The following is a 27563-nucleotide window of genomic DNA, read 5'->3' as shown; positions in this document are numbered from 1 at the left end:
AGTTGCCTGGTGGCTCAGTTGACTCCTGTCAGCTCTCCACTGCTCCCTAAGGATGAGGGTCATGTCAGACCGACGCACAGGATTCCCAGTGCTCAGAGTTGTTCCTGCAACTTTGTGTTTCTCCTCATTGCTGAAGTGATGAAGAGCATGGGGAGTGGGGAGAGTGAAGTCTGTCTTTCTACACATGGCTCTTGTAAGCCCTGAAAGACAAACTTGCCTTATCCCGGGAAGGGGATGCCTTGAGCATGTTCCTGAATCATATTGGAGAGGAGCCACAATAGAGCTTCCAGCTGCACTGTCAGCCAACAAGGTCCTGATTCCCTGTGTCTGGTCAATCTCTTGCCCACAGATTTAGGAAGGAGTTGGGTGGAAGACAGAGCAGGCTGTGTGGAAGCACAGACTGTTGCTCAATTTTTGCTAAACACCGTTTCTACTCACTATGAAGCATTAGCTTAGTTAACTCAGGGACAAATTCTTCTGTTTTGGCAAAGTCCATCAACATCCAAGGAGTATTTGGTCTATGTTATAAATATGAAAATGAAATGAAGATTTATTTGTGTACAGTTTAATCACAAAAAAGCCATCCTGTCTCAGAGATGAATGTACTAACAATTTCAAGGGTAGACAAATTAGTACTCTTCCCTTCCATTGCTTATCTAATGTGAGGCTAAATTGGGTTGGAACCCTCTTTATTTTACCTTTGCTTCTCAAAGGTGAATGTCATCCTGTGATTAAAAGCAAAACCAAGCATTTATGCCCACACATTAAAAAAAGGATGAAAAAGATGAACAAAAAAACTTGTCAGGCTTTTATTACTGCCTGGTATTATTTTCTATTGATACTCCTAGTCTGACATTTCTAGATAATGTGGTCTCATCTTGGGATTTGTGGATTCCAGTTCCTCTGCTGTGGTGTATTCTTTCATGGTTAGAATTTTCTGAACTTATGGCATTAAGATTGTCCTAATGATAGAACCAGAGCACACTGTTTTCCTTATTTATGCAGCATGATTTCACTCTTTGCTCTTAATGTTATTTATCATGGTTAGTCCAATCTTATACTCTGCCTCCAAAAGCAGATGATGACTAATGCTTCCAAGGAAGGAAGGATAACAGAACCTCAGGCAGCCACAACTGATTTCAGTCAGTCTGGTTTTTGTCTTTTGTATTACTCATCATTTTACCCCTTCCATTTGAAGATACCATTGTTGAAAAAATGTTCTTATGCTGGCATCCAGCATTTCATAAAAGGTAGCTGAAAAATTGAAGTGATTTCAGAGTAAATATACATGAATGAATCAAGAGAAGTTTGCTCTTTACAGTGAATGTAACTGATACTTAATTTAAATGTTTGTATTTGATTTAACCAAGGGCCTGGCTGTGTTCTGGAAAGATCTGTGTAAGGAAGAGAGAAAGGTCTGTAATGCAGATGATAGGAGTGTAACCAAATGCAGTGGTTGGAAGCAGAGATAGATAAATTTAAAGCCAGACATAAGAGAGAAACTATAATTATGGTGTTTACCTAGTGCTGTGGTAGATTGTCCACTACTTGCCTGCTTTCATTTGAGGCTATGTGTATTTTATAAGAAATATTCTTTAGCTCAACAAAAGCACCAGTGCAGAAGGCCTTCAACATGAAGGGCTTTCAAAGCAGAGATGTTAGGAGATTATTGTCAGGGGTGGGGCAATGAATTTGGGAAAGGGTTGTCTCTAGAGTGGTCAGTGAATAAGGAGTGACAGAAAATGCTTCTACCACCCAGATCAGGAACGAAATGGTTGAGTTACAGCTCCAGCAAGGAGGATGGCTTTGTGAGAGTGGCAGCAGAAGGCTTCAGCAGAGGGAGATGAGGTTCTGATGAGTTGCAGTCCCACTGCATCAGTCCACTGAGGAGGCAAGAGGTTGGCTGGGAGGGTTCAAAGGCTGTTCCAGCCTGGATGTGTTAACTGTTGGGTAGCTATTCAGGTTATCTAGGAAGGGGTTCATTATATGTAAGCCATGCCTGATAAATGATTTTGGTAAAGGCACTGCCTTCCTTTACCTTTTAGAGGTTCTCATCCAAGTACAAGAAGCACAATGATGCAGTGGTGGTGGCATATGGAAGAGTAAGTTTAGAGTACGTGGACTGGTTATAAGGCCAAGTTTTCCTGTGCTGGTTAGATTACTTGTCCACATCACAAAATGTTCATCTGTTTTGCTCCAAAGAAGCTTCTGATTGGAAACCAGGAAATATTACAAGGAATGGTGAAGGGAGCATTGATAGCTTTGAATTCTCCACCATGGAGAAGTGTGTAGAGTGAGGTGGGGAAAATAACAGCAAACCCAGGAGTTTAGCTTCAGCTGTTAAAAAGAGATTAATTTGTTTTCTTTTTCTATGATCTCACAAAGTAGTTAGGCAAAATTTAATTGAAGCTAGGGAGCTGGGCTGGAACAGATGAGGAAAAAGGAACCTGCTGAAAGCATTGTCAAGGCACAGATAGCAAAAATGAGCAGTAGTGAATGCACAAAAGAAAATGAGGAGACAAAGAGGAAGATAAAAGAATAACAGGGAAACAATTAGAATTGCAATGGTGAGGTCTTCACAGTCCCAAGCTGTCCGTAAGAGCAGTCTGATTTTTAAGGTCATTCACTGAGGTTCATATAATCTTCAGCCATCTCCAGCACTGTGCAACCTGGAAGGTACTCAAGCCACCCCTGCCATCCACCTGGCAGACTGATGGCTCAGTGGGACCAAGGTGTGTTGCCTAGGAGGTGGTTAAGGAAAAAATAGGGAGCTGTCAGAACAGGAATGACAATAACCTGGTCAGAACTGGGTTTTTTTGGTTTTTCTTTGAATAAGTATGGAGGTAATTGTTAACAGGAGGCGAACTTCGTAGCGATGATAGGCTCTGAATGAGGACAGGATCAGTAGAGAACTGGCCTCGACCAGCACGGCTGCTGACCTGCTTCAGAATGAGCCATTTGCCGGTCTCAGGCCCCACCTTTTATTGGCCCTTGATCTTTGAGCATGCGCAGTTGGGCCAGCCCTAACTGGGCACAGGTGAGGCTGAGCACCAACTGAGCTCATTCCTCGGCAGGTCCTGCCACCTGTTGCCTACAGGTAATATCCAGGGTCTGAGGGTGCTTCACGCAGCAGGATGCTCTTTCACATGAGATGTCAAGCCAGGTGATGAAAACTTGTCAGAATAAACCCCCAGGATGCTTTTAGCAATGGGTAAGGTAAAGTCATCTTTAGATGTAATCACTCAGCAGAGTTGTCCAGTTTATCTCTTAAGGCTGAACGCCCTCAGTACTTTCTGCTCTTGAAACCTAGGTAGTTGCCTGGGGTTTATTGCTGCATTTTACATTTTTGAAGGATGTGGGAGGAGGAAGTAGAGGTGAATCTGCTCACATGGCAGTCATTTTTGTAGGTCAGTCAGTGCTGGTGCTGGCAATGGGAAGTACCAGGCAGTGGGAGTTGTGTTCGCGTGCCCTCTGCCCCCACCCATCGTGTCTGGTTTCCTCTTTGGCCCTGTGGGTAGGACCTGTCTTTCACTTCTTGCTTTCAGAAGTGCTCCACACTGTTCATATAAGGTTGAAAGGTGAGCATATGTGGGAGGGAAAGTCAAGTCCTTGCAGCTCAGCTTTGGATGCTTGTCCAGTTCCAGGGTTGCTCCTCCCATGCTCCATCTACCTCAATTCTAGCCAGTCCCTCCATGCTGGCCAAGGTGGCTTCCTTTCACTTTACCAGACATCTAGCACATCAAGCTTATCCTGCAGTGGGAAGGATTGTGAAACCTCTGCATGCACATCAAGCAGTCAGACTGCATGGTGAGGAAGAGCCACAAGTGTTGGGGCTGATGTTTGACACTTGCCAGTTCCTCTCCCACACAAGGAGCAATGGAGGTGGGAGATGACCACAAAAATCTGTCTCCTAGTGCTGGGTCAGACAATGGGACTTAAGGAGAAACAAATCTGCATGTAGAAAATGTGTTACTTGGAGTCTGAGCTGAAATAAGCACACATATATATACACACATATATACACACACCATGAGTTTTAAGAGTCACTGCTGGTAGCTGGAGGTACTGTCCCCATATTGCCATGGGGGGACCTTGCTCCTTTCCCTCAGACTGACACAACATTGATAACAGCAGATTGCTGGGACAAGGTTATCTATGCAAGAGCCTCCAGGACTGCTTTTATACCAAAGAGTCTTAATTTCTTTCTTTGACAAGGAACTTGACTGAATTAACTCCACCATGAAGCTTGTAGAGTGCTGATGCTTTGCCAACAAGGATGAGTTGGCAAAATAGCTCTGCTTCTAAATCCCATCAGCTTATTCTTGATGTTTCTAGTGATGTGTGAGTCCGAATTAGGAGAAAGGGGAAATGAAATGTGATTTCCACTTTGTTTTCTCTAGGCAGACTTAAGCTATCAAATATGCCTTCTTCCTGCCTAAATGTTCCATATAATCCTGTGGGCTGGTTGAAGAGCTCAGTGTTGTTTGTATGATAAGCATGTGTGCATGGAAGTCTTAGCTGTGATTTATCAAGGATGTGTACAGGTATGCTAGGAGTGGACCTGTAGCTGCATTCCTGCATGATATCAATGAGCTGGATGTGGATGCACTTCTCAGCTTTGGAAATACCTCCTTGTGAGCCTTTCAAAGGTATGGCTGCATGAGGCCTTGAGGAGTCCTGACACCAAAGTAGAGTGTGGGCAGAAAATACAGGGTGCTGAAGAGCTCCAAAATTAGCACTGAATTTGGCTGTGTGGGATCTTCATTTCCTTATCACGTCTCAAATACAGCTCTGTAAGACCATCTGATAGTATTGTAGGTCCATCAGTGCTACTGAGTGTGGTTTGTGTAAGGTAAAAAGCACTTATTCATAGCAATGAACAGATTTTTTTTTATGGGCAACATTTTCAGCAGTGTCTGAGTCCAGTTCTCAAAAATGATGTAGGCTTTTAAAAGGCCAAAGCCAAGATTTTCATAAATAAGTAATGATTTGGGCTGCCTCTGTTTGCTGTTACACAAGTTGAGATGTCTAAAAGGAGCCTGGTTGTCAGCAGTTGTGGGATTCTGGCATTTTTTCAAAATTGACATGCTTTTAAGATATCTTAAGCTGAGCATTCAGAAATGGAGGCATCAAGAATGATTAGCTGCTTTTGAAATCCTTTTTCTTAAAAGTCTGAATGAAAGTTGTTGGGACATGGGGTCTTAAACAACATTTTAAAAAGTGCTAAAAGTGTATTTTGGAAGCCTGTCTGCCTGTCTGTGACTACGCTTGTCCCCAGAGCATCTGCACTGTTACATGTATATGCTCCCAAAAGCCTAACAGGGAACAGCAAATATATCACTACAGTGCTAAATGGATGGTGGGATTGATGGGCTTTTCCAGGCTATCAGCCCTACTTTTCTTTGGTTTGAAGAGGAAAGTGGCAATGCTTTTTGTAGGCACTACCAGTGAGCTCATCAGTAATTCTGACTTACTGGGGGAAGACAGACAAATTTGTATTTTAAGTCCTACACATTGGGACTGATATGTTTGAAGAGAAGTGTGCACAAGTTAAACATGTTAAAGGATTTAGTGGGCTTGATTTTATAAACCAGCAGAGCAATAGGTTTGCAACTGTTGTTTCCCTAGCTTGAATTCCTAATGTATGTGTGGTTCTCTTTGCCTCTCCCTTCAGATCTGAACGATGTCCCATCCTTCCTGGCTGCCACCCAAGAGTACTAACGAGCCAGTTGGTCACGTTACTGCAAGGATGGAGACCACACACAGCTTTGGGACTCCCAGCATCTCGGTGTCCACCCAGCAGACACCAAAGAAGTTTGCTCCTGTTGTTGCCCCCAAGCCAAAGTACAACCCATACAAGCAACCAGGAGGTGATGGTAAGTATTTATTTTTTTAGGAAGGAACCACAAGTGCCTAAATCAGAGTAACTGGCTGCTAACACAGGTTGTTCTTGAGTTGCTCTTTGTTGATGGCTTTATAGGAGACTCCCGGTTTTATGTCATTAAAATCAAGAAGAATATGAAGGTATCTCTTGCCCTCACTACTCTTCTGGGAGAGGCTATGAATACAGCTCTTTTCTTGCTTTTAATTGGAAGCAGATGTCCAATATTGAAGACGGGTACTTTTTCACTGGTTTAGCTTATTTGGTCTCTGCTGGTATGGGCGATTAAAGGAACTGGGGCTTGAACAACCTTTTTCAGTATTGGTTCTTTCATTCAGCATGAGGGGAATAATTTAAAAATGTGGGTCTGTGCTGTGGGAGTATGGGTATAATTGGGGTGGGAGGGCATAACTTTGGCAGAACTGGTCTAGGAGTGCTTCCCCTCCACCTTGCTGGTTTGGTTCTGTTTCACTTGTATTCTTTTCCCTCTACTATGGAAGACTTTTGATTAAGAAATAATATACTGATATAATTGAGGGTATTTTACATGACCATTTCAATGGCCTGTGGAGCTGTTATGTCAGTAAAGTGAATGCCTGCTGTGTTGTCCTTCCTCTACCTCTAAAAGTCCTTCAGTCTCCATGTAGTCAAGTGGTGAGCATGGGAGTTGGGTTCCTGGCTTAAGGACACATGGAGGGGAGGGAGCTCTGAGCAGCAGGAGTGCATAGCTGGAGTAACTCTGGGGTCAGCAACTGGAAACCTTCCAACTAGAGCACCTGGGATGCCCCAAGCTCTTGGGGGAGAGAGCACAGTAGAACCTTACTGCAACAGAAACAAGATGGAAGCCAGGGATTTTAGGGGATAGTGCTGGCTGTCTTGGCAGAGTAGTAACTTTTCTATTCCCAGTGATTTACTATGATTAGAAAGGGGTAGAAAACTCTTCCTTCTCCTCCTCTCCATCCTTTCCTCAAAGAAAAATGCATCTGTATTCAATAAAATTGCCAAACCAGCTTTTGATTTTCTGTTTTGGGTGCTCTACTTTGTTCCATCACCACTTTTCTCTCTTTTCTGCTAGGTCCAGTAAGTTAAATGTCATATGTACCTTTTTTCCCCTTTTTTTTCTCTATTGAAAGTGTTTTCATTTTAGGGATGTTCAGCCTGGAGAAGAAAAATCTCTGGGGATACCTTAGGGCAGCCTTTCAGTATTTAAAAGGGGCCTATAAAAAAAGATGGGAACAATATTTTTAGCTGGGCCTGTTGTGATATGATATGACAAAGGGTAATGGTTTCAAAATAGAAGAGGGTAGATTTAGACTAGTTATAAGGAGGAAATTTTGGGCATTGAGGGTGGTGAAACACTGGAACAGGTTGCTGGGCAACCTCTGGAGAGGCTGTAGAAGACCCATCCCTGGAAACATTCAATGCCAAGTTGGCCTTGGTTCTGAGAAACCTGATCTAGTCAAAGATGTCCATGACCATTGAAGGGGTTTAGACTGGATGACTCTTAAAGGCCCCTTCCAACCCAAAGTATTCTATGACCATACAATGTTCAGTAAAATTATTAATGACAGAGTAATGGAAAGGAGAAAGAAAAGCTAAGCAGAAGATTAAATCTTGCACTTGAGCAGTTTTCTGAAGTTAGGGACATTTTGTAAGAAAGTTGGAAAAGTCTTATGTGTGTTTTGTGTTTTTTCACTCTGCCACTCTTAACTTCAGGGAATTTAGAACGAAAAAAGAAAATGTGTTGGAGGGGAAGAGTGAAGTCTTGTGCACCTGTTCTGTTGCCTTCAGTAACAAAACAGTAGCGAATAAGACGAAGAGAAAGACATTTGGAATTAAAAAAGAAAAAAATAGTCTGTTTCTGAAGTGCAATGAAAATGTCACCTTCAAGTCAAGTGAAAATTCTTACTTTTCTAGTTCTCTTAAATTTTAAAATTATAATGAAAAACTATGCCTTTTTTTTCTAGGAAAACTGTTTTTGATCACCCACTTTTTTTGTGAAAACTGTCAGTGTGCCTTAATTGTCAGTACTTTATTAATTGTAGATTATATGTGACTCAGGATCGTTATCACTTTCTAAAAAATTGTTTGTTTCTTGGTGTTTGGGGAAGGAGGCTTTCCCTAAGTGCAGACGCTGCAGGCTGAGAAGGAGAGATGAGGCGCACAGATTTCTCATGCAACACTGACTACCCAGTCCTGGAAGCAGCTGAGCATCATCAGGTCTTTTAGAAACCAGAGGACATGGGGAGCTCACAGGAAGCCATTGTCAGTGCCAATCCCTTTTCTTGTCTGGTGCTGAGCTTTTGGAGATCTCATCATCATCTGACAGGCCTGAAATAGCTAAGGATTTGCCAAGACCTGGACAGAGACAGGCTTAGTGATGTGACAGTGTGCCCATTGCTAACATTAATCCATTTTCAGAAGGTGACATGCTGCTGGTTGGTGTCAGCAGCTGGTGCAAAGCCATTAGCCCAACCATATGTAACCCTGAGAGCATTAGATTGCTGGGACCTGGCACATGAGGGGGGGCAGTGAGAAAATATTTAGCCTTACGTGCTTTGTTCACTTTCTATGGCTCCTTTCTCTCCTCCAGGCTCCTTAATTGTTTCTTCAATGAACTCTGTTGTTTTTTCAGCAATAATTCATCCTTGGAGATGGCTCCATGCCCCATTGGCTTCCTGTGTAATGAGGCACATGAATTGTTTTCCCGAAATTTGTTTTCCCTAGGTCACATGTCTTTCTCATCTGATACTGTGAGTCTGCAGCATTCCCTTGTACCGCTGCGTTTTCATCCCTCCTGCCTTTTTGGAGGTGCTTTGCTGGAGGCAAAGGGTAGCATCCTTCTGCCAGAAGGGAGTGTGAGCAGCATCACTGCTTCAGGGATGGGCTTTCTTGGCTTATAGACACATGGAGGGGAGGGAGTTCTCAGCAGCAGGAGTGCACAGCTGGGAGTACTTCTGGGGCAACAGAAAGTTGCTGTGTACATCCACAGCCTGGCACAGCCTTGCCTGTCTTGGCCATGTTGCTGGAGTTGGCTCCTTGCTACCAGAGGCCGCAGGGATCATACTGAGAATCTCTCTGTAAGACCTGCAAATTCTCTTCACAGTAATTTGCATCTTCTTTTTTGCATCTTGCAAGGGAAAATGCATCTTCTGGCCTTATGCTTAGTTTTTGGGGTTTTTTTTAGGTGTGTTGCTTGCATGTAGTGGGTTTTCCTGGCTGATGGCATTTGTGGTTTTATTTCTTGAACACGTTAAAAGCACGGGAAAGATGCAGGAGTGACCAAAAGTGGAGCAGGTGCTGTGTGCATGATGAGCAAACGCCTGTGCTCCCCTCTGCCACCCACCAAGGCATTTCCTTGGTCTCACTTTGGCTTTATATTTTTCCCCCCAGCTTCTGCACAAAAAAATCACCCAGATTCAATGAATATCAAGAAAACTTTAGACCGAGTTAGAAATGGTTAAATGACTGGGGGAAAAAAAGTGAAATTGCAACAGCCAGCAATTTATAAAGCAGCAGCATTTTAATGTGACTGGAAGCACTCAAGGCGTGCGTGGTTTAGGACCAGCTAAGTGAGCAATTTTCCCAGCCCTGCCAGCTCCCCTCCTCTCTATGTGCCATCTTGTCTTGCTGTGACTTGTTTCAAACCAGGTTTGTCAATTCATCAAAGCAGAGACCGTGTCTTGTTGTCTCAGGGATCTGTTTGAGGGGCCCTTGGGGATGACTGCAGCAGTAGTGGTAATAATAATATTAATCAATAAGACCACAGCTCTGATCAGCATCCTGCACAGGTCTCTGCCATGCAGCTGGCTGGAAAGGCGAGCACAGCTGTGTTTTTATAGGTCCTGCAAACACTGGACCAGACTTCCACGTGCTGTGGTCTGGGCTGGGTTTCTGGAGGATTTAGTGCTAGCATTCCCCACTGCAGCAATTAGTGGGGCATTACCCTTGCCTGATCCTGGGAGGTGTGAGCATCATGGTCCCTGCAACATACAGGTGCCTGACATCCAGATGGAGAAGAGATGTTTATGCTTGGGGAAGCTGATTTTCTACAAGATAAACACGTGTGCATGGGGAGAAAGCGTAGCTGCTAATGAGTTAGGCTGGAAATCAAAGTTTGGTATCCAGACATTGAAGCAGGGGCTGTAAAAGCATGGTAGCAGGGCCAGGAGTGGTACAGAGATATAGCTGGGCATATTTGAGTCAGAAAGCTGCTTCTGTGTGTTGGGATGTGGGTCACAAGATGGATGAGACATCATGCAGCCCTGGATCTTACAGTCCATCTCTTGTATTTCTCTGGTGCTACCTGCCTCTTCCCTCTGTTCCTCAGGAGACAGTGTCCAAGAGCATGTGTTGTGAGTCTCATCTGTATGCACTGAACAAAAAAAAAACCCAAAAAAACCCCAGAATCTCTTTAAGCAAAATACTGCCTTCTTCCAAGAAAACCCTATTAGTTTTGTTTCATTCAAGTATTGGATGCCCCATCATTGGAACTGTTCAGAGTCAGGTTGGACAAGGGTTTGTGCATTCTGATCTAGTGAAAGATGTCCCTGCCCATAGCAGGAGGTTTGGAATAGATGATCTTTGAAGGTCCCTTCTAATTGAAACTACTCTGATTTTATGGTTCCCTTTCTCCATTACGTGCTTCTATTTCTCCCTTGCTTTTCAGTTGTTATACTTAAACTGGTATTTCATCATCAACAGAACTGGAGCCTTTGAGAAAGGCTGACATGGAGCTGTTCCCATCTATGCTGGGCTCAGGAAGATAAGGAGGATTTATAGTTTGCTGATGAAGCAAATTCTCTTTTCTTCTCCTTTCCTTAGTCCCAGAAAAGGGGGGCTCACCCTTCAGGACAGAAGAGGGAGGCTCCTAGCACTGAGCAAGGCTGATGATGGTGGTTCCACTGGCTTTGAGCGTGGGCCCAGTGGCAGCAGGCCTGGTGTGAGCTGCAGGGGGAGAAGAGCTGGTATCCACTCCCAAAACTGCTGCTATGGTGAGGCAGTTGGGGTGTGTTGGGATTGCAATATCAGCCAAAAATCAGGGGCTTCAAAAATGTAAAAATCAGTTGTCAGCCTGAGGCTGGAAGTGTCCGAGTTGGGGCTATTGGATGGCTTAAGCATGGTGAGCATGGCTTTGTGTTGTAAATTGCCTTTCACTTTAGATCCCTTTTGGTTTCGAACTTTTCATAACCACAAAAGCTCTTTCCCACTTGCCTTCCCTCCTCCCCTTCACATCAAACCTTGCAGACATGAGCACTGCAAATCCAGGAGATTTGCTGATGAACCCTGGCTTCAGGGTTGGACTTCCCAGTCCCACATTCATGAGCACTATCACAGCTCCTGTGGGTCAAATACATCTCCTCTGCCATGGTACGTGGTCACTTGAAGGGTGATTTGATGGTGGCAGGGAAGGGGACAAGTCCTTCCTCACCTAATGGGAGATGCCAAATCATTGCCTGGCACCCAGGAGATTTCCTGCTCCTGCAAAGATGACTATTTCTGAGCCCAAGAAACCAAGTTCCTCTTATTTTTGCAATGTTGTTCATTCATACAAATCCAGCCATGCGTGTTTCTCAGTCTGCACGAGACAGCTTGAGATACTGCAGTGCCAGCCCTCTCCAGAAAGGGCTGTGCAGACAGCATCCCTCCCAGGACAGTTGCTTCACTTAGAGGGCTGCACAGTACTGGAACATGCTTCCTGTCACCCTCTGGGGCTCTGAGGACAAGCTTTGCAAAATTAGCCACTTTAGCTTATGCTGATGAATCCTAAATTCTGTATTTATCAGTGTGGATGTCTTCTCCTTGTAAGTGCTACCTTTGGTGAATATGATACCTGGAGAAACAATTAATATGGATTTTAATAATTGAAACTAAATGAAGAGATAAGAAACAAAGCAAGCTCTTCCCGTCTCCTTCCTTTCCTAGGGCAACTTTCAGATGTGGTGAACAACAACGCTCATGTGAAGGTCTTTAAGGTTTATATTCAAGTATTGGATGGTTTATATGTTTTTTTTTTAAATCCATCTCCTTCCATTTACCACACTTGGAGGACAGGGCAGTGACTCCTGAGACAAGGCACAACAGCAGCTCCAGGGCAAGGTTATGGGGTTGACAACAACATCTATTCTTGAACCCATCTGATTCAGGTTTCCCAGGGGTTGGCCCTCCCTGTCCTCTTCATCCATGTGGAGGCTCTTGACTATGTCTGTAGGGGACTGAGAGGGCAAGTTTTTTCAGGCTGTTTGTTTGTGTTTTGTTTTGTTTTGTTTTCCAGGCAGATATACCTAGTGGGTTTTGTTTACAGCAGCTGCTATCAGTAGCTCTGTCTAATTTTTGAAGCTTGGGTATGGATTTATTGGACTAGACACTACATGTTTTAGCTGTGCTGTTCCCTGGTCTGCAGTCTTTGACAGTTCATAGAAGCTAAGCAGGTCCAGAGTCTGTTCATTACTTGGATGAGAGTTCTGAAAGAATAAATTCAGGCTGACTAGGGAGATTCTGCAGGTTTTGTGGTTTTTTCCTCATTAACTGGGCTGGGTGTGCACCCCAGCAAAAGGAATCCTCACTAGTGGGACGGCTGTGCTGGTTGAGAAGCAGCAAGGCAGCAAACAGCAAACCTGCTCCTTGTTGCTTCCTGTGAGCTTCTGCAGATCTGTGCCCCTCACTGGCAGGAGTCTGGGGCACAGGAGCAATGAGCTGTGTCTCAGCTGCACTCTGATGCTGTATGTGCCTCGTCCAACTCTAACATGAGATAACACTATTTACTCATCCATCACTGTGGAAGTAGAGGCTTGCTGTCTGGCATGTGTCATGATTTACACACGTTGACCATTGCTGCAGCCCAGATGAGGCATGGGAGTATGTGGTTACTCAGTCGTTTTGCTGCAGAATTGAGTCCTGTGAATACAACAATTTATTTTTTTTTCCAGCAGGACCTGCTGATCTCTGCCTCCTGCCTCTCTCCTCAGCTCTGCCACCAGCTGAAAAAATCATTGATTCTCCATAGCAGAGGCAGTGTCTCAGTGACAGGACAAAAAATGTACTGTGTGTACTGTCTCTTTTCTGGTCCCATCAATGCTGTGGTCCCATCCCTCTCAGTATTAAGCTAGCAGAGATGAAAAATGTTGTGGAAATAAGGAGATAACCTTACTGTTGCAAATAATTCTGACTTTGCCTGAGTACAGCCCCCATGGTGGTAGTGCTTTTTTATTTTATTTTTTTTCAGAGAAAGCTTTTTTAAATCGAGTATTATAAACTTTTAAAGCACTTCTTAATCCTTGCTCTCATTCTTCCAAGTGTTTCTTGCACTGAATGAAATGGAGCAGATGAAACAATGCTTTATTCATTAGTGTCAGGACTGCATCATCCACAGGCTCTTACAAAATGCAGCCCGTAAAAATGAACGTGAAGCTCCAGGCCTCTTTGTGGTTGCTCTGCTACCTTCTGCACAAGAGCATTTAAAGCACAAACAAAATCCCCAAACCCTGCAGAAGTGGGAAGGCAGGGGTCCCTCATTAAGGGGTAGCTGTGAACCAGTTTGTAGCAGCCTTTCGGAAGCCTCCATTGATTTCTTTCTAATGACATCCTCTTCCCTCTTGGTTAAGAACCAAGTGAAACCGGTTGGAAACTGGTGGTGGTTCTCATTTGTATAACAGCAGATTTAAATTGCCCCAAGCAAGCTGAGCTGTGCTGTGCTGAAGAAGTGTGAGACCAAGCTGGTGCCTCTGTGCCTTAGCAGCATCCCTCTACTTGATGGCTTGTGACTTACGGAGACACGGAGTTTTGCCCAGTTGTCCCCAGAATATTGAACCCATATCGTGACTTCTGACTCTCACTGGTGGGAATGGCTCTGGATGAGTCCAATTGTTTTCATTGCAGTCATCCCAGCTGTTGTTACAGCTTGAGCTGGATTACAGTGTCTGCATCTGCTGATTCTGTTAGAGACAAATTTGTAGGTCTGTGCTCGTGATTTTGCTCTGAGGATGAACATTTTCTTTTTTGAAATACCACCTCAGATAATGGCACCGGGGAAAATGCAACATAAAACAGGTGCATGAAAACTATTACTGAACCAGTATACTTATCTGTAGTTCACAAAATGTCAAGTCAAGCCACCAGGTTTTATTAACAATTCTGACTGTGTTTTGTTAGAATTGCAAATATTAGACTTTCAAAGATTCTGGAACACACTGCTTCTTATTTGGGAATTACTTGAAGTAGCACCTAGCCTTGGTTTTAATTCTGGTGAATGAGCTTGTATTATCTCTGTTATTTGGTATCATAAAGCAAACATTACACTCCTGAGCAGATAGATTTTTAATTTTCTCTACCATGCCAATGTTTTTTCTTCATTTTATTTTCCTCCTGTCTGGCTGTTCTTCCAAGGTACTATATTTATTTTTTCCACTTCATTATTTCAGACATTAAATAGTGATTCATCTTTGCAGTGGCCTGTTCTGTGAACCACAATAGTTTGAGTAGAATAAAGAAACAGGGTGAAAAAAGGAAGGGAAAAAGAAAAAAAGATGGTTCTGACTTAACATTGGAATGGAAAGAAGCCATCTTTTTATAACTCAAATTGCAAACATCTGTCATCAGCTATATCAAGCTTACTTTTAAAAAGATAATGTTTGTCCTCTATGTAGTTTTAAAGGGCTATGGTGCCCAATCAAAGCGAGAGAGCAATGTTAATGCAGAAATAACTTGAATCCAAGCAGGCAGCACTTGTCCTTTTTATTTTAATCTGAAATTTTAACATCCTCCAGATGCTAGTCTGTTAAATAATAACATTTGTTATACGACAGTTAACTGTCAAGTAATAATTCTTATTTTTTGTCCTTGTTCACACATTGCAGCTCTTCTGTACCCTGATAACTGTTATGTTAAAGCATTATACCTGTATTTTTCGTTTTCTCTGCCCAAAGCTTTTTTTCACTCTGCCAGAGTACTTTTAAGCCAGAGACACCAATAAATGCCTATTGGATGATATTACACATTGGTCTAATAAAAGGTTGGAAGAATGAATGAGCAACTCTTGAAGCCACAGAAGCTGTACTTGTGGCCAGAGAACGGGCACTTCTGGCAGTAAACACTGCACAATTACAATTTGGACAAAACATACCAGGCCAAAAATGTTACTAAGCAAAGTGTGTTGAGATGGGCTGGGTGCAAGAGCTGAAGGTCTGTGAGAAGGACTTAGTTTTGTAGCTTTGGCTGTCCCAGGGAGAGTGGCTATGCAAAAGGGGATGAGCAAGGATCTGGTGTAGTTGCTATCAAGCAGACATTATTATCTAAAAATTCCCCTTCTGTCGTCTTCTTTAACTAGCGTGCATGCTGGAAAATGGTAGAAGAATGTCCAAGCGTGCTCTAGGAGCTTGACTGGGTATTTACTCAAACTATTTGAGGACCTATGAAGTACAAAAGACTCATGGGTCTCTTCCAGCTCTTAATCCCTGCAAGGACACTGACTAAGTCTAGTTTTTGATTTAGTCTAGACGTGACCAAACCATACTGTAAAACCTGGAGTGAATGGCTGATGGTAGAAATCATGATGTTGTGAGAAATGGCATTTGTTTTGCCAAGTACTGAACTGATGGGGAAATGCCATGGAGGTAAGGAGTTACTCTAAGAGGAGAGCACTGTGCATCCAGGCCAGCTCTGTTACAAGCTCTTTTTGGAAAGATTCAGCAACTGGCTTTCCCAGGTACTGTGCAATAGCATTGAGTTTTGTACTGCCCAGGGGTTCTGCCATGGGCAATGCTCCTGAGCAAGCTGGTGGAAGGAGAGGGAATCCTCAAGAGCAGGAAAACAGTATTGGAACAGTACTAGTAAACATGGTCTCTCAAAGGTAGAGTTAATGTATTATTAATTATAGAAAATTGAAATTTCTTATAAAAATTGAATGTCATGTGGATTAAACTCTTACTAATCAGAGCCTGATGGTCTCTGAGGTTGGTGACCCCATTCTGAGCCATTCAGCTCGTAGAAGACCTTTGGAAAGAACATGAACAAAATCAAAACCTAATTTTTTCCTTCAGATCAACCAGAAAATCCGAGCTCTAAGTTTCTCATCTCACTCACAGGCTCCATCCCTGAGGGCTGTTCTGCAAAGGACATTGTGCCAGGCTGTGGATGTTTTGTTACATATCGGTGCATGTTGAACATCCTAGTAACTTTCTTGGGACCATCACTCACCTACAGATAGGTGCATTTCTACCTGCTTTCCTAGTCCAGGGCAATCCAGCTCAGCTCTTTGTAGGACCAGGTTGCCTCCTGGCCCCTGAAGCATCAAGAGCAGCATTACAATGCAGTGTCAAACTCCTCAAGGGAATGTTGCTACCCTGATGTGTGATGTGTATTTGCACAGTTTTTGGCAGGAAAGTGAAAAGGGATAATCATAGTTTCTGGGCCACTTCTTGGGAAGTGTAAGGAAAAGAGGGTTTCTCAATGAGGATCCATTAATGCTGCTCCAGCTGGCGAGCAGGGAAACACAGGAGGTAAAAGTCCATTCTTCTCCCTTCCCAGTGCAGCGATTTAAAATGTTTGAATGTGTGCTTCAGAAGCTGGGGAAGTAAAAGCCCCCAGTTGTGCCAGGAGAATCTGCAAAGGCCATGGCAAGTGAAAGGGCTGCAGAGTGTTAATACAGTCCATCATTTTGTAACGAGCCCAATGTTCTTGTATGAGCTGTGTCAGGCTGTTGTCTGCATGCTGTCTTTGCTGATCACAGTAATCGGGTCATAAGAGAGGGAGAAGTAATAGTGCGTTTCTTAGCAACCAGCCCCAGGAGAAAAAGAAAATTACTCAAGCAGACTATCCAGCCAGGGAAGTAGAAAGATAAAATTTTCTGAAAGTCTGTTAGAAAGTGCTCAGGGACATAATTCTTTTATGTGTGAGATCCTTACAGGCTGTATCCAATGATATCAGATGCCTTTTTTTTTTTTTTCTTGTCATCTTCTTGGTAAACTTTTATTTTTAATTGGCCTCAGAAAAACAGGGGGGTTGAAATCCCTCTGAAATAGAGACATTTAAAAAAATAAGTGGCAGATTTTTGTATTATATTTAACAATACTGGGGTGAAGGGAGGGAGGAGAGGTCAGCCAGTCTCGGGCAGGAGATGAGAGGAGCCTCTTATCTCTGCTTGAGCTCTTTGAATGCTTCCCATGTCAGTCCTGGCCAAAGCACGTTGCTGTATCTGCCGATGCCGCATTGGCACGTACAACCCAAAATTGGTCTCTGTTGCATTGCAGGGGGTGTTAGGTCCCATGAGTGTCATGGACTGTGTCCTGATTGACAGCTTGGCAGAAAGCTGGACCCCGTGTGCCCTCCCAGCAGCTGTGCTGGGACAGCCCAGCTGAGAGGTCAAACAGAGCAGGTACTGGTCAAGTCCATGCCAGTGGCCTTCCCTCCTTACTCTGGTTTTCTGCCCTCCTTCAGGCTACTGGTTTGTGTAAGGCATATAGAGGAACATCTCTGAGGCCCTCTCAAAGACCATTTGGCCAACATTGCCTCAGGGCATTTTAGACAAGGCTGGCTTCAGCATCTTATCCTGGAAAACAATCAGTAGGAGAGGAGAAAAACAACATTGCAGCTGTACAGAATTAATAGCTTAGGAGCCACGTATACTACTGTCAGGGAGAATAAGGAACAATATTAATTGTAACTACTTTCAAGCAAATCATAAAGGCTTTGCTGTCTTGTCATGAAGACAGACTTACTTCCTTAAAAGTTTAGTAATTGAAGAGTTTCCTTGCTATTTTTGTGAATGCCAGTAAGTGATGTTTCCTGGAAATTTTCCCCAGCTCTATAAATACCACTGCAGGGCTTACAGTGCTGACTCAGTTTGGGAAGTCAGTGCCATGCACTTCCTCAGTGCAGCCCCCCGGGTGGAGTGTGCAACTTCTGCAAAACCATCCATTGGTTGTTGAAGTGCAGCACAGTTAGGCTGCTTCTTGAAAAATGAATTTCTGTTGCTCAAGCTTACCTTCCTGTCATGTCAGAGATGAAGGCTGAAGGGAACAGAGGAAGCTAAAGCCTAATTTGGGTCTGGAAAGTTGTAACTGGCATTTCGGAGTGCCATCTTTCTGCTTGGTAACACACTCATTTAATGTCTCCAGCTGAGATAGATGAGAGGATCCTAATTGCCACTGCCACCTTAGTGCCCTGGTACCGAGATTATCTCATATATTTTGCTTTTTTAGTTGAGTCCTTTCCTCTTTCCTGTTACACTCTTGCCATTGCTTTTTGTACTGACTGAGTCTAAATAAAGTCTGTTGTAATTCTTTGTGTGGTGCCCAAGGAGAAGTAGGGCCTGACTGACTGAATTCATTCTGCAAGCATAGAAGGAAAATTGCACTGGGAGCTCAGGTCTGACACAGCTGTCTTACATAAAATGAATTTACAAGGACAAGAGACAGCACATGAAAGAATCGTGAGCCGTATAAAATCATAGCTGGCCTGCATCTCCTCCAGGTCCAGCTAGGACATGAGACCAGTCGTAACAGGTAATGTTATGAAATGTTTCAGTAAATTCCTAATCTTCTGCTTAGTCCATTTAGTGCCTTAGATTTGGATTAAATGCATAATTCCATTTTCTTGTTAACCCACCCCTGCCAACAGTGGTCTTTCAGAGTTTGAGCCTGAACAGCAGAAAAAGCAGTCAGGTTTGTAACATGGGAGCACTTGACCGACTTCTCTTGGCACATCAGGCGCTCAGCCTTTGAGCACAGAAATGGGACACATGCCCTCAAGAGGGAGAAATGACCTTGCAGCAGCAGGAGGAGGCCAGGCTGGTGGATCTCCAGCTGCCAGATTGCTGGGTTTCTTTCAATTGTTCACTTCCCTTATTAGGGACAAGAGTCTTAGAGAGCTGCAGGAATGATTGGTGTGTCTGAGCCTGAAAACTGTTGATATTTAAAACATTTGTCCATGCCAGTAAATTGCTCATGTTGGCTGGACAGAAAATTCTTTAAACCTAGCTGAGCTTTTTCCTTACAATCACCATTGGACTTTTAAAATAAATAATTGCTGAACCACCATGTTTGCACTCTGAGTATGCTGTGCTTTCATGAGGTACTACTGAGACAAGCTAGAGGAGGGTCCATTTGCCTTGTTATGCCTTCTCATGTGGGAAGACTATTCATCTTTCTGTTTCTGGTTCACATTTAGCACTGCCTTTTTGGATGTGTCCAAAAATGTTCTTGCTAGTGATCCCTTTTGCCCCAGCAAGAATGTGTTGTGTAACTGGGATAGGAAAACAAATAAAAGAGAAATAAGGCAGTAAGGTAACTATTTTGAGAGATGAGCTTTTGCTTGGCATGTTAATTTTCTCAAGAGATATGGCACATCCAGTACCTTGTGTAAGTTGACCATCCAGCATGGCATGGGTCTCCAGAGCGGGAATATTCCATTTTAAGAATATGTTGGGTAAGACGTGCTCATGTTTGATGGACACTGCCAACTATTGAAGTGCTATGAATTCCACCTGTGAAACTGGAGGCGGAGGTAATTTACACAAGTTGGAAAATCTGTGCCTAAATGTCAGGGCCTAAAGGTCACATTTCACGGGTGGAAAGTGCGGTTGTCACCACAAACGTGACGCTGCAGGAAGGGAATTGTGAGGCTCCCTGTCCATTTGATCTCCTCATACCTAACCAAATATGCTTAGTTTACGCCAAGTATGGAGATTTTTTTTTCTAGCAAACTGAATCCAGAAAATGCTCTTCCTATCTTAGGACTCAAATTCCCTTTTTTATTTTTTTCCCCTGTGACCCTAGAGTGGTGATGAAGGTTCTGGGCATTCAGTCAGTCACTGGGATGGAGCTGAAATTGGAGCTTTCTCCTGTAGCAGTTCTGGCTCTGTCATCCCCAGAGTAATGAAAGCTCTTTATGAGAGGAGCCATAAAAACTTAGGAGGCATCAGAAGAAGCAGGAAGATGAATCTTATTTCTATAAGCATTTAATTGTGAAATCTTCTTCCTACTTAGAAAAGTTATTAGTCAAGTCTATTGGAAGGCAATGAGTAGTGTCTATTTGTGGGGACAGGTTTGATCATCTCAGATTTCTTACCTTCTTATTTTTCCCTTTTCTCTTTTGCAAACAGTAAATGATTAAAATGAAGATGTGTTTGAAAAGGTTTCTAAAGAAAGCTTGGAGGAGTCTGTGCATGGTTGTTATTTTTTAGTATGGAATAATCACAATTTACAAGTGGCCAAGAAAAAACAAAGCATTTGTTTGCTGATCCCAATGTTTTAACATGACGTTTAAGAATGAAATCTTGGTTTTGTTTGGTTGTCCTTCATTCAGCAGTACCACAGGTCTGTTTCCCCCTTACACTTGAACAGCTCAGTTGCCCCTAAGTTAGGTCAGCCATGGCTCCTCTGAGTGGATTTACATAAATGCAACTGTCTGGACCTTATAAATAAATTTTTTATTTATGCACAGGGAAAACCTGAAGCCAGATCGTTTTTGTTAGGGCTGATCCAACAGAGCTGAGAAAAGGCACAGCCTGCAAGGAAAAAACATTTTCAGCTACAGCCAGTAGCTCCAGTTCTTACTCTCAATAATCTTGCACAGATGTGTTTATTGTGAAAAGGCCTATTTTATATCATCATATCTATGTGCTTTTTCAAATTGGTTGGAAAAGAAGAGGATGGAATTTTCTGCCTTTGATTAAATATTTTCCTGTTAGTATTTGGAAACTGTGTCCCAGCAGGCTTATTCACATGCTGTACTTAAGCTGTGAGTTTATCTTAATGGGGATGGAGTTTATTTCACAGTTAGCTGGCAGGTGGAGGCTAGGGACTCTCAGTTGAAACTGAGTTTTTATAGCTCTCCCATGAGTTAGCAAGTGGAGCAAAGCTGTAACCACTGCTTTATGTTCAGGTCACCCTAAGAACTCTGGTGAAAATCACCCATCACAGTTTCACCTCCTCCTAAACATCATATATGAGCTACTGGAGTTAATAAGGTATCCCTAGCCCTTAGGAGTTCCTAACTGAGTTTGTCAGAAATTTTGACCAGCAGTTAAGCTGCAAGTGGCTGGTGGATTTGAATTGGTCAGCTGGCATATGGTCTTCATTGGGGGTTTGGGATATTGCTTGGAATGCAGTAGTGAAACCTGATCCATTTCTCATCACCTTGGCATCTTTTTCATTGACATCAGTACCTGATAAGTGAAGTGTTGCTTCTCAGACTACGCTGACGTGTTGTCTGTTGCCTGTTGTCTCATAAATCTCCCTGTGAGGCTCTAAGTAAACACCCCTGGGTGGAATCAACAGATCATTTTTGTGGCATTTCTTGTCATCTAAACAATAATTCATTAAAAATTTAATGACTCTTTTACTCTGGAGAGGAGAAGAGCTGGCGCCTGCCTTTAAAGTTTCTGTCTTTTATTGTTTTGTGATTTTTGTTTTGGAGGTCTTTTTTATTTTGTTTTGGAGGAAATCAAGTTGATAAACTGAAGGAAAACCATCTTATTACAAAAAGCTTGAGTGCTTCTGAGAACATTTAAGACAAGGATGACTAGAAATGACCTTTCCATCCTGGAGCGAACTTAAAGTGTATTCTCCCTTTGGCATTTCTAATGATAGACTTTCCATCTGGTCTTTGCTTAAAAGCTAAGATGCAACTTGGGTTGTTTCACATTAAAACTGTGCATACTCTAAAATTAATCCTCTTGATCATTTCACTTCAGGGAGGGGAGTGCAGAAACACTGGGAATATTTGCATATTTTTAGCAACTCCATTCAATCCTCCTGGCAGCAGATTCCTTTTGTCCCACATAAGTATTTTCTCATCTGGGAGATCCCTGGATTTCCCTCTGCTTGGATTTAGGGAGATTATACCCCTTAGAGGATTTTTTAAAAGAAATTGAAGACCACCAGGTCAGTGGCCCCGGTGGAGAATGTTATCGGGATCAGTTGGAGGGATTTGTGGTTACAATCACTGCCCCTTGTAATATGGCAATTTCTAATGCTGCATATTCCCTACTCCCAGTTTCCCATACTGATTTCCCAAAGCTGAATGTGGCAAGAGAGAAATACTAGCAAACAAATGCTTTGGGGAAGAATTGGGGATCTCCTGAGAGGTACCACTGCAACCATTCAGCCTCATTTCAGCAGAATCATTGGGGAAAGTACATAGACTGATGCTTTTGCTTAGCAAAGTATTTCAACAAATGCCTCATTTGATAGATGCTTTCCAAAGGCCTGTGGGACCTAACATTTAAGCATGCACTTTAATTCAAGTGTGTAACTGAGTCCATGCTACATTCAAGCATGTGCATGCAGGAGGGCAACACCTCTTTCTATCATGGGTAAGAACATCCAATACCAGATTTTTAAATTTTTTTTTTTCCTTTCTGTGACATTGGATGCTACTGAATGTGTTTCCTCTGTCTTTTTGCTTTCCTCAAAACCCTTCTGTTCAATGAAGTTCTACAAAAATACATGTAGGTGGGAGAATGCTGGCCAGCCATTCATTCTTCAACCATTGTTTTGGTGGAAACACTAGAAAATAAGTCTGTTAGTAATGTTTCTATCACAACTGTATAAGGGTCATGCACAGAAAACCTATGTTTTTCTGGACATGGAGAAGGCTCTGTGGAAGAGCAGATGCTTTTTGGGGCTCTTGGCAGGTAGATGCTCTGCTGAGGGAATCTGCCTTCTTGCTGCAGGTTCTTCTGATGACCAACTCTATTAAAACAATGGGAGGGAGAAAGGATGTCACAAATAATGGAAGAGAACAATTCTGGCACATGTAGTTTCCTCTTCATAAAGCTGCTTTTCACTTGAGGCAATATATTTTATGTCTTATAGGAAGGAAATCTTACAGTATAAAAGGAAGCCTGAACTGCTTACCAATGAATGTAGAAGCCTAGAATATAATACGGGTTCTGTTCCAGTATATTAGGGAAGTATTTTAAAGATGCATCTCCCAAAATAGGAGAACTATGGGAATCACTTCTTTAAAATAATATTTGTGTGTGGCCTATGTTAATATTCCTGGAACCTTAGGGGATGTATGATCAGCAAAATGAAGGTGTTCTGAGAACAAAAGCAGCAGACAGTGGGTGGGTGGCTTTATGTTCCTGGGGATGCTTCTGATGTGGATTAGAGTAGTCTGAGGGCTGTTCTTACTTCTCTCTCCTCTGCTAGCTCCTGAGGGGCTGTGCTCCCTCCAGGAATAGTTGGCACATTGCAGTGCTCTAATTATGCTCATTTTCCTACTGCACCTCCTGCCCAGGGAGCAGTGTTCCTTCTGCAGGCTGTGCTGCCCAAAGGCTGCCCACCTACCGGGTTTGCTCCGTGGCAGACGGCTGCTGTGGATTTACAGCTCCCTGTTGTGTTGCAGGGTAAAAAGCAGGTTCTCTCCAAAAGTTTGGATCTTTTTAGCCACTCCCCAATGTTCTTCTCTCTTCCCACTCTCCCTGTTATAATTAACGGGATGGAGGGTCGGAGGGAAGGAGAGCAGAGTTGACTTTCTGTAAGTACCACAAGTGGTAAAGTCTGGATAACTTCAGTGGGTATATCCGAATGAGGATGTTTTATGCAGACCCTAGCAAGCCAAAAATACAACAAACAAAAATGGGGGGAAAAATACAGCAAGAGTCCTTCCAAAGAATTTCTGCATTTTCTGCAGAGTGCATAATTGAAGGGGATTTTTTGGATAGAGGCTAAATTGTGTATGCGCATGAAAAATTCAGCAGGGAATTTAAGCCATTTCCAAACCACATGAAACATTAAACATTTTGCTCAAGAATAGCTTGAAGATGGCGTGCATCATCTCAAGCTTTAAGCAGTCATCTGATTTTTTTCTCCTGCATATGTTAAATACGTAGTAAAGAAGAGGCAGAGTAGGCTTTATCTTCTTTCTCATGATGAGTGCAGAGCCATTGCTTTGAAAGATTTTGCTGGCTGACCTGACACACACCTTTGTTTGTCTATCTTGCCTAAATGATATTAGTTGCAACATTCTGAAGAACCAGGGGAGCAGATATCTGTGCTGCAGTTGCAGCATTTCATTCTGTGCTTGTGATCAGTTCCAGCCTTGGCCTCTTGTCTAAGTGGCTCTCAAGTTATCCTTTTAAATCCAGTAGAATTAGATTTTAATCAAGCACGATGCTAATCACCATGATATGATGTGATATGTATGGTCCCATAAAGATAAAGAGTAAATCTCTGCATATTTTGAAAGCACAGAATCTTGTTCCTGAAATGATCTTCAATATCCTCATTTAGCTTCTACTGGAACTGTATTTTAAAGCTAGATTATGTCTGTATTTTAAAATTCTTTCTTTGCGTAGAAAGATAAACATGGGCTAGTTTCAGATCATTCTCAGGTGTGTTCTTGATCACTTCTTGTTTTCTTTGCAGCTCAAGTACTCAAATATGCCATGTTTTCTCTTTAAATAAAGCTGCTATTCACTTGGGTGCCTTTCATCAAGTAAATCTGATTGTGTTTACTTAAATCCTCTAGGAATGAGCTTTACTTTTGCATAAAGCAGTCACCTTGGATGACTGCATGCAGCAAGTCATACATCACAAAATTATAGTGTGAGTTTTCAAAACTTGCTACTGTTAAGCTTCATTTAGCAAAGCTGGTTAGTGCTCTCTGAAGGAAAAGGGTCCTCTTCTCCTCTAGGGAGATACTAGGGCCACGACTCTTTGTCTCACTGTGCCAAAGGTGGTCCTCCAAGAAAACTCTGCACCCTTAGATATCTCTAGATGCACTCTTACTTGGGCAAGCAGCAGGCTTTGTCATTGTTATGCTATAATAGCACCATGCTGGCAAGCAGCAGCACAAGCTTCTCATTATTTCACCTGGGACTGGAAAAAAGCAAGAGATTAGTTATAGTCCTCAGCTCAAGGTCACTTCTTAGGTCATGGGGGTGAAATGGACCAGAAGCTGGGTAATGTTGATGCAGCCAGTTTGCTACTGAGAGCACTAAGGCTGAGTGCTGTGGAGACAAGCTAGTCCAGAGCAGTTGGCCCAGAAGACACTTTTCTCCTTCTTGTGATTCATGAAGAAACTAGGGACATTGGCTACAGAACTCTCAGAGCTTGAGGAGACAGAGCTAATAAGCAGCTCCAAATGACGTGGTCTCCATGATTCATCATAGAGCCTCAGTACATCAGACATCTCTGAGCATTAAAATAATTTGTGAGCAAGGCAGTTCCCTGGGGTCACTCTGGCTCTGTGCACTTATAGGTGATGTCAAACTGAAAGTTGTTCTCCTTTGTGAAGCATTTTCTATCCGGTGGAGGACAAGGTCTATTCTTTCAGTCTCACTAACTAGGGGAACTTGTTAGAAGGTGAGATGGGGCATCTCCTCTTTCCCTGTGCTGATAAGCACTCTGTCCTTCCCATTCACTGCTCCAGCCATGTGCTTCTGGTAGCATGGGGAGATGCACATGTTACAGCAAATACCCTTTTTGTGTCACCAGAGGCATCAGCAGACCTTGAAGTGTGGTAGAGGTTTTTGTGCTCATATGAGATTTATCCTCTTCTCTTGGTCCCTGAGCACACACTCAAACAATATATCCATTTTAATTCTTTTCTGAAAGGTTATTAATATTGGAGGGGGATTTAAATGGAGATCAACAATTTTTCTGAAAAAAATGGATTTGCACTTTTCCACAACAGGAGTGGAAAAGTAGTCTGGATGAAAGAAAATTGAGATTCCCCACCTAACCTTTTATTTTTTTTTTCCTTAAAATTGCTTAAATAACAGCTCTGACCCATAGCTGAGGGAAAACCAAACCTCAGAGTGAAAATTTCAGCAATATATTACTACAATTAATTACCATTTTTTCCACAACGTTTTATTTCAAGAATAAAATCTCCAACTCTTCAAACAAAACCACAGTCTTTGCAGATTTTAAATCTGCATTTTTCCTTTTAACAATATCCATAAATATTTCAGTAATTCATTTCCTATTAGTTAAATAGAAAAATTTTAATTCAATCTGAAAACAATCTCATCCAGGTTTCTCTACACCAAATAACTGATCTGCTTTTGATGTGGTATGTTTTACTGCAAGGCACCCTCTCTGTTAACCTGGGCTGGTGCCAGACCCTAATACTTTTTCTCTGGAAGGGGAGGCACCATATGAGCAGAATTACAGCAAAACTGATGGTTTGATCGATTGCTTTCTCAGAATGGTCAGAAGCTTGAAGTGTGTGCTTGGATATCATGGTCTTTTCTGTTGGGAACACAAGCTTAGAGCCACATGTCCTCCAAACCAGCACAGGTACCACACTCCTACCATTTATCCCTGCTTCTAGGCTGAAAAAGGCAGTCTATCTGAGTCACTTTAGGGAGTGAATTTTAATTCACTTTAATTCACTTTAATTTCTCAGTGTCATGAATAGGAATATCATTCTTATCCTTGAAGTCCTGATTGTGCCTCTGACATTCAGTTCTTTCTTGCCTACGTTACGATGATCCTGATGGGAAGTGCTCTGTCTGGAGAAGGATGGGGTGGTTCTTGGTAGGGGATTTTGTGGAATATAGAAAGCAAAAGTATAGTTACTTATCTTAAAAGTCTTTAGCGCGTTGTTTCCTAACCGGTTACTTTGTTGAATTTTTCAAAAGTTTAAATTTTAAAGTATTTCTGCTCAAAAATATGAAAGTAACTGCATGTGTAAATATGTATAGAAACTTTAGGGTTCTGGGCACTGATCCATGGTACAGAAAGCTTGTGCATCAGTGGTTTAGAATAAAATTAATCTCAAAAAAGAGAAAGCCTACTCTGCCTTCTCTGTTATCCAGAAGTACAGGAGAGAGGATGTAGCACACCTCCAGGTGGAATCTACTGAGGAAAAGATACTCTCCTCTTGTTAATTTTTTTTCCTTTGGATTTTCATTTGATTAAAGACCTATTTCTCTTCCATGGTCTAGCCAGATCATGTGTGACATTTGTAGTATGTACCAGCAAAAGGAACCAGACTTTTTCCACAAAACCCACTACTACTCCATATATATATCTGCATGTTTAAGTTAAATATGGAGAGATGGAGCATTAGTTATTTACTTGGAAAGAAGATACAGGTGGATCCTATTTATCCAACATGTAATTTTATCTTAAATTATCTTCAGGGATTAAGGATATAATTTACTGTTCAGCTGTTACACTGGTGAATAAGACAGCCATTAATTTTGTAGCATGCATGAAGGAAATCTAGCTATTTTTTCTGCTCCCTGGTAGCACTAATTGCAATAGAAGGAAGAAAGCCAAAGCTGTTTGCATTGGTGAAAACAGTGAATTAAGACACTTCTAATAAAGACACATATTTTGCTTTAATCTTTCCAATTTTGAATGATAATAAGAGTTACATAGGTAGCAGCTGGGGGAAGAATTGGAGAAATTAAATGAACCAGTATGAAAATCAGGTTATGGTGACTTGTCTGATCAGTTCATCTGAGAGCTGTACATGCATTTCCCACTTGGTGTTTTTGCTCCAGTCTCTGAAACCAGAAAGAGAAGATTTTGTGAGGGGAACATCTTGCAGGAAGGTTGACCCCACCACTCAGGGAAATGGTCTAGTTAAGGCAGTGTGTTTTGTTGTCCCTCTCTTTTGCATGCCGGTCAAGCAGAAGGAATCCAGAGCTTCCAGATGTTCTGCAGCACTGGTCACTGATGACTCTGAGGCTCAAGCCAAGGCTGCAGCACATCTTGTTTCC

General features: G+C 42.5%; 1 protein-coding gene across 6 annotated transcripts in view; it reads left to right on the top strand.

Moving 5' to 3' along the window:
• LPP (LIM domain containing preferred translocation partner in lipoma) overlaps nucleotides 1-27563 on the top strand; it is a 333750-nt gene that overhangs the window by 115728 nt on the left and 190459 nt on the right. For all 6 annotated transcript variants that reach the window (XM_071752337.1, XM_071752336.1, XM_071752335.1 and 3 more), the window contains one exon: nucleotides 5675-5876. In XM_071752337.1, coding sequence (XP_071608438.1) covers nucleotides 5684-5876 — 193 coding nt within the window. In that variant the 5' untranslated portion in view covers nucleotides 5675-5683. The remainder of the gene's footprint in view (nucleotides 1-5674; nucleotides 5877-27563) is intronic.

Source organism: Heliangelus exortis, chromosome 9 (genome assembly GCF_036169615.1).
Source record: "Heliangelus exortis chromosome 9, bHelExo1.hap1, whole genome shotgun sequence".
Classification (NCBI taxonomy): Eukaryota; Metazoa; Chordata; class Aves; order Apodiformes; family Trochilidae; genus Heliangelus; species Heliangelus exortis.
This window is presented reverse-complemented; position numbering and strand designations above follow the sequence as displayed.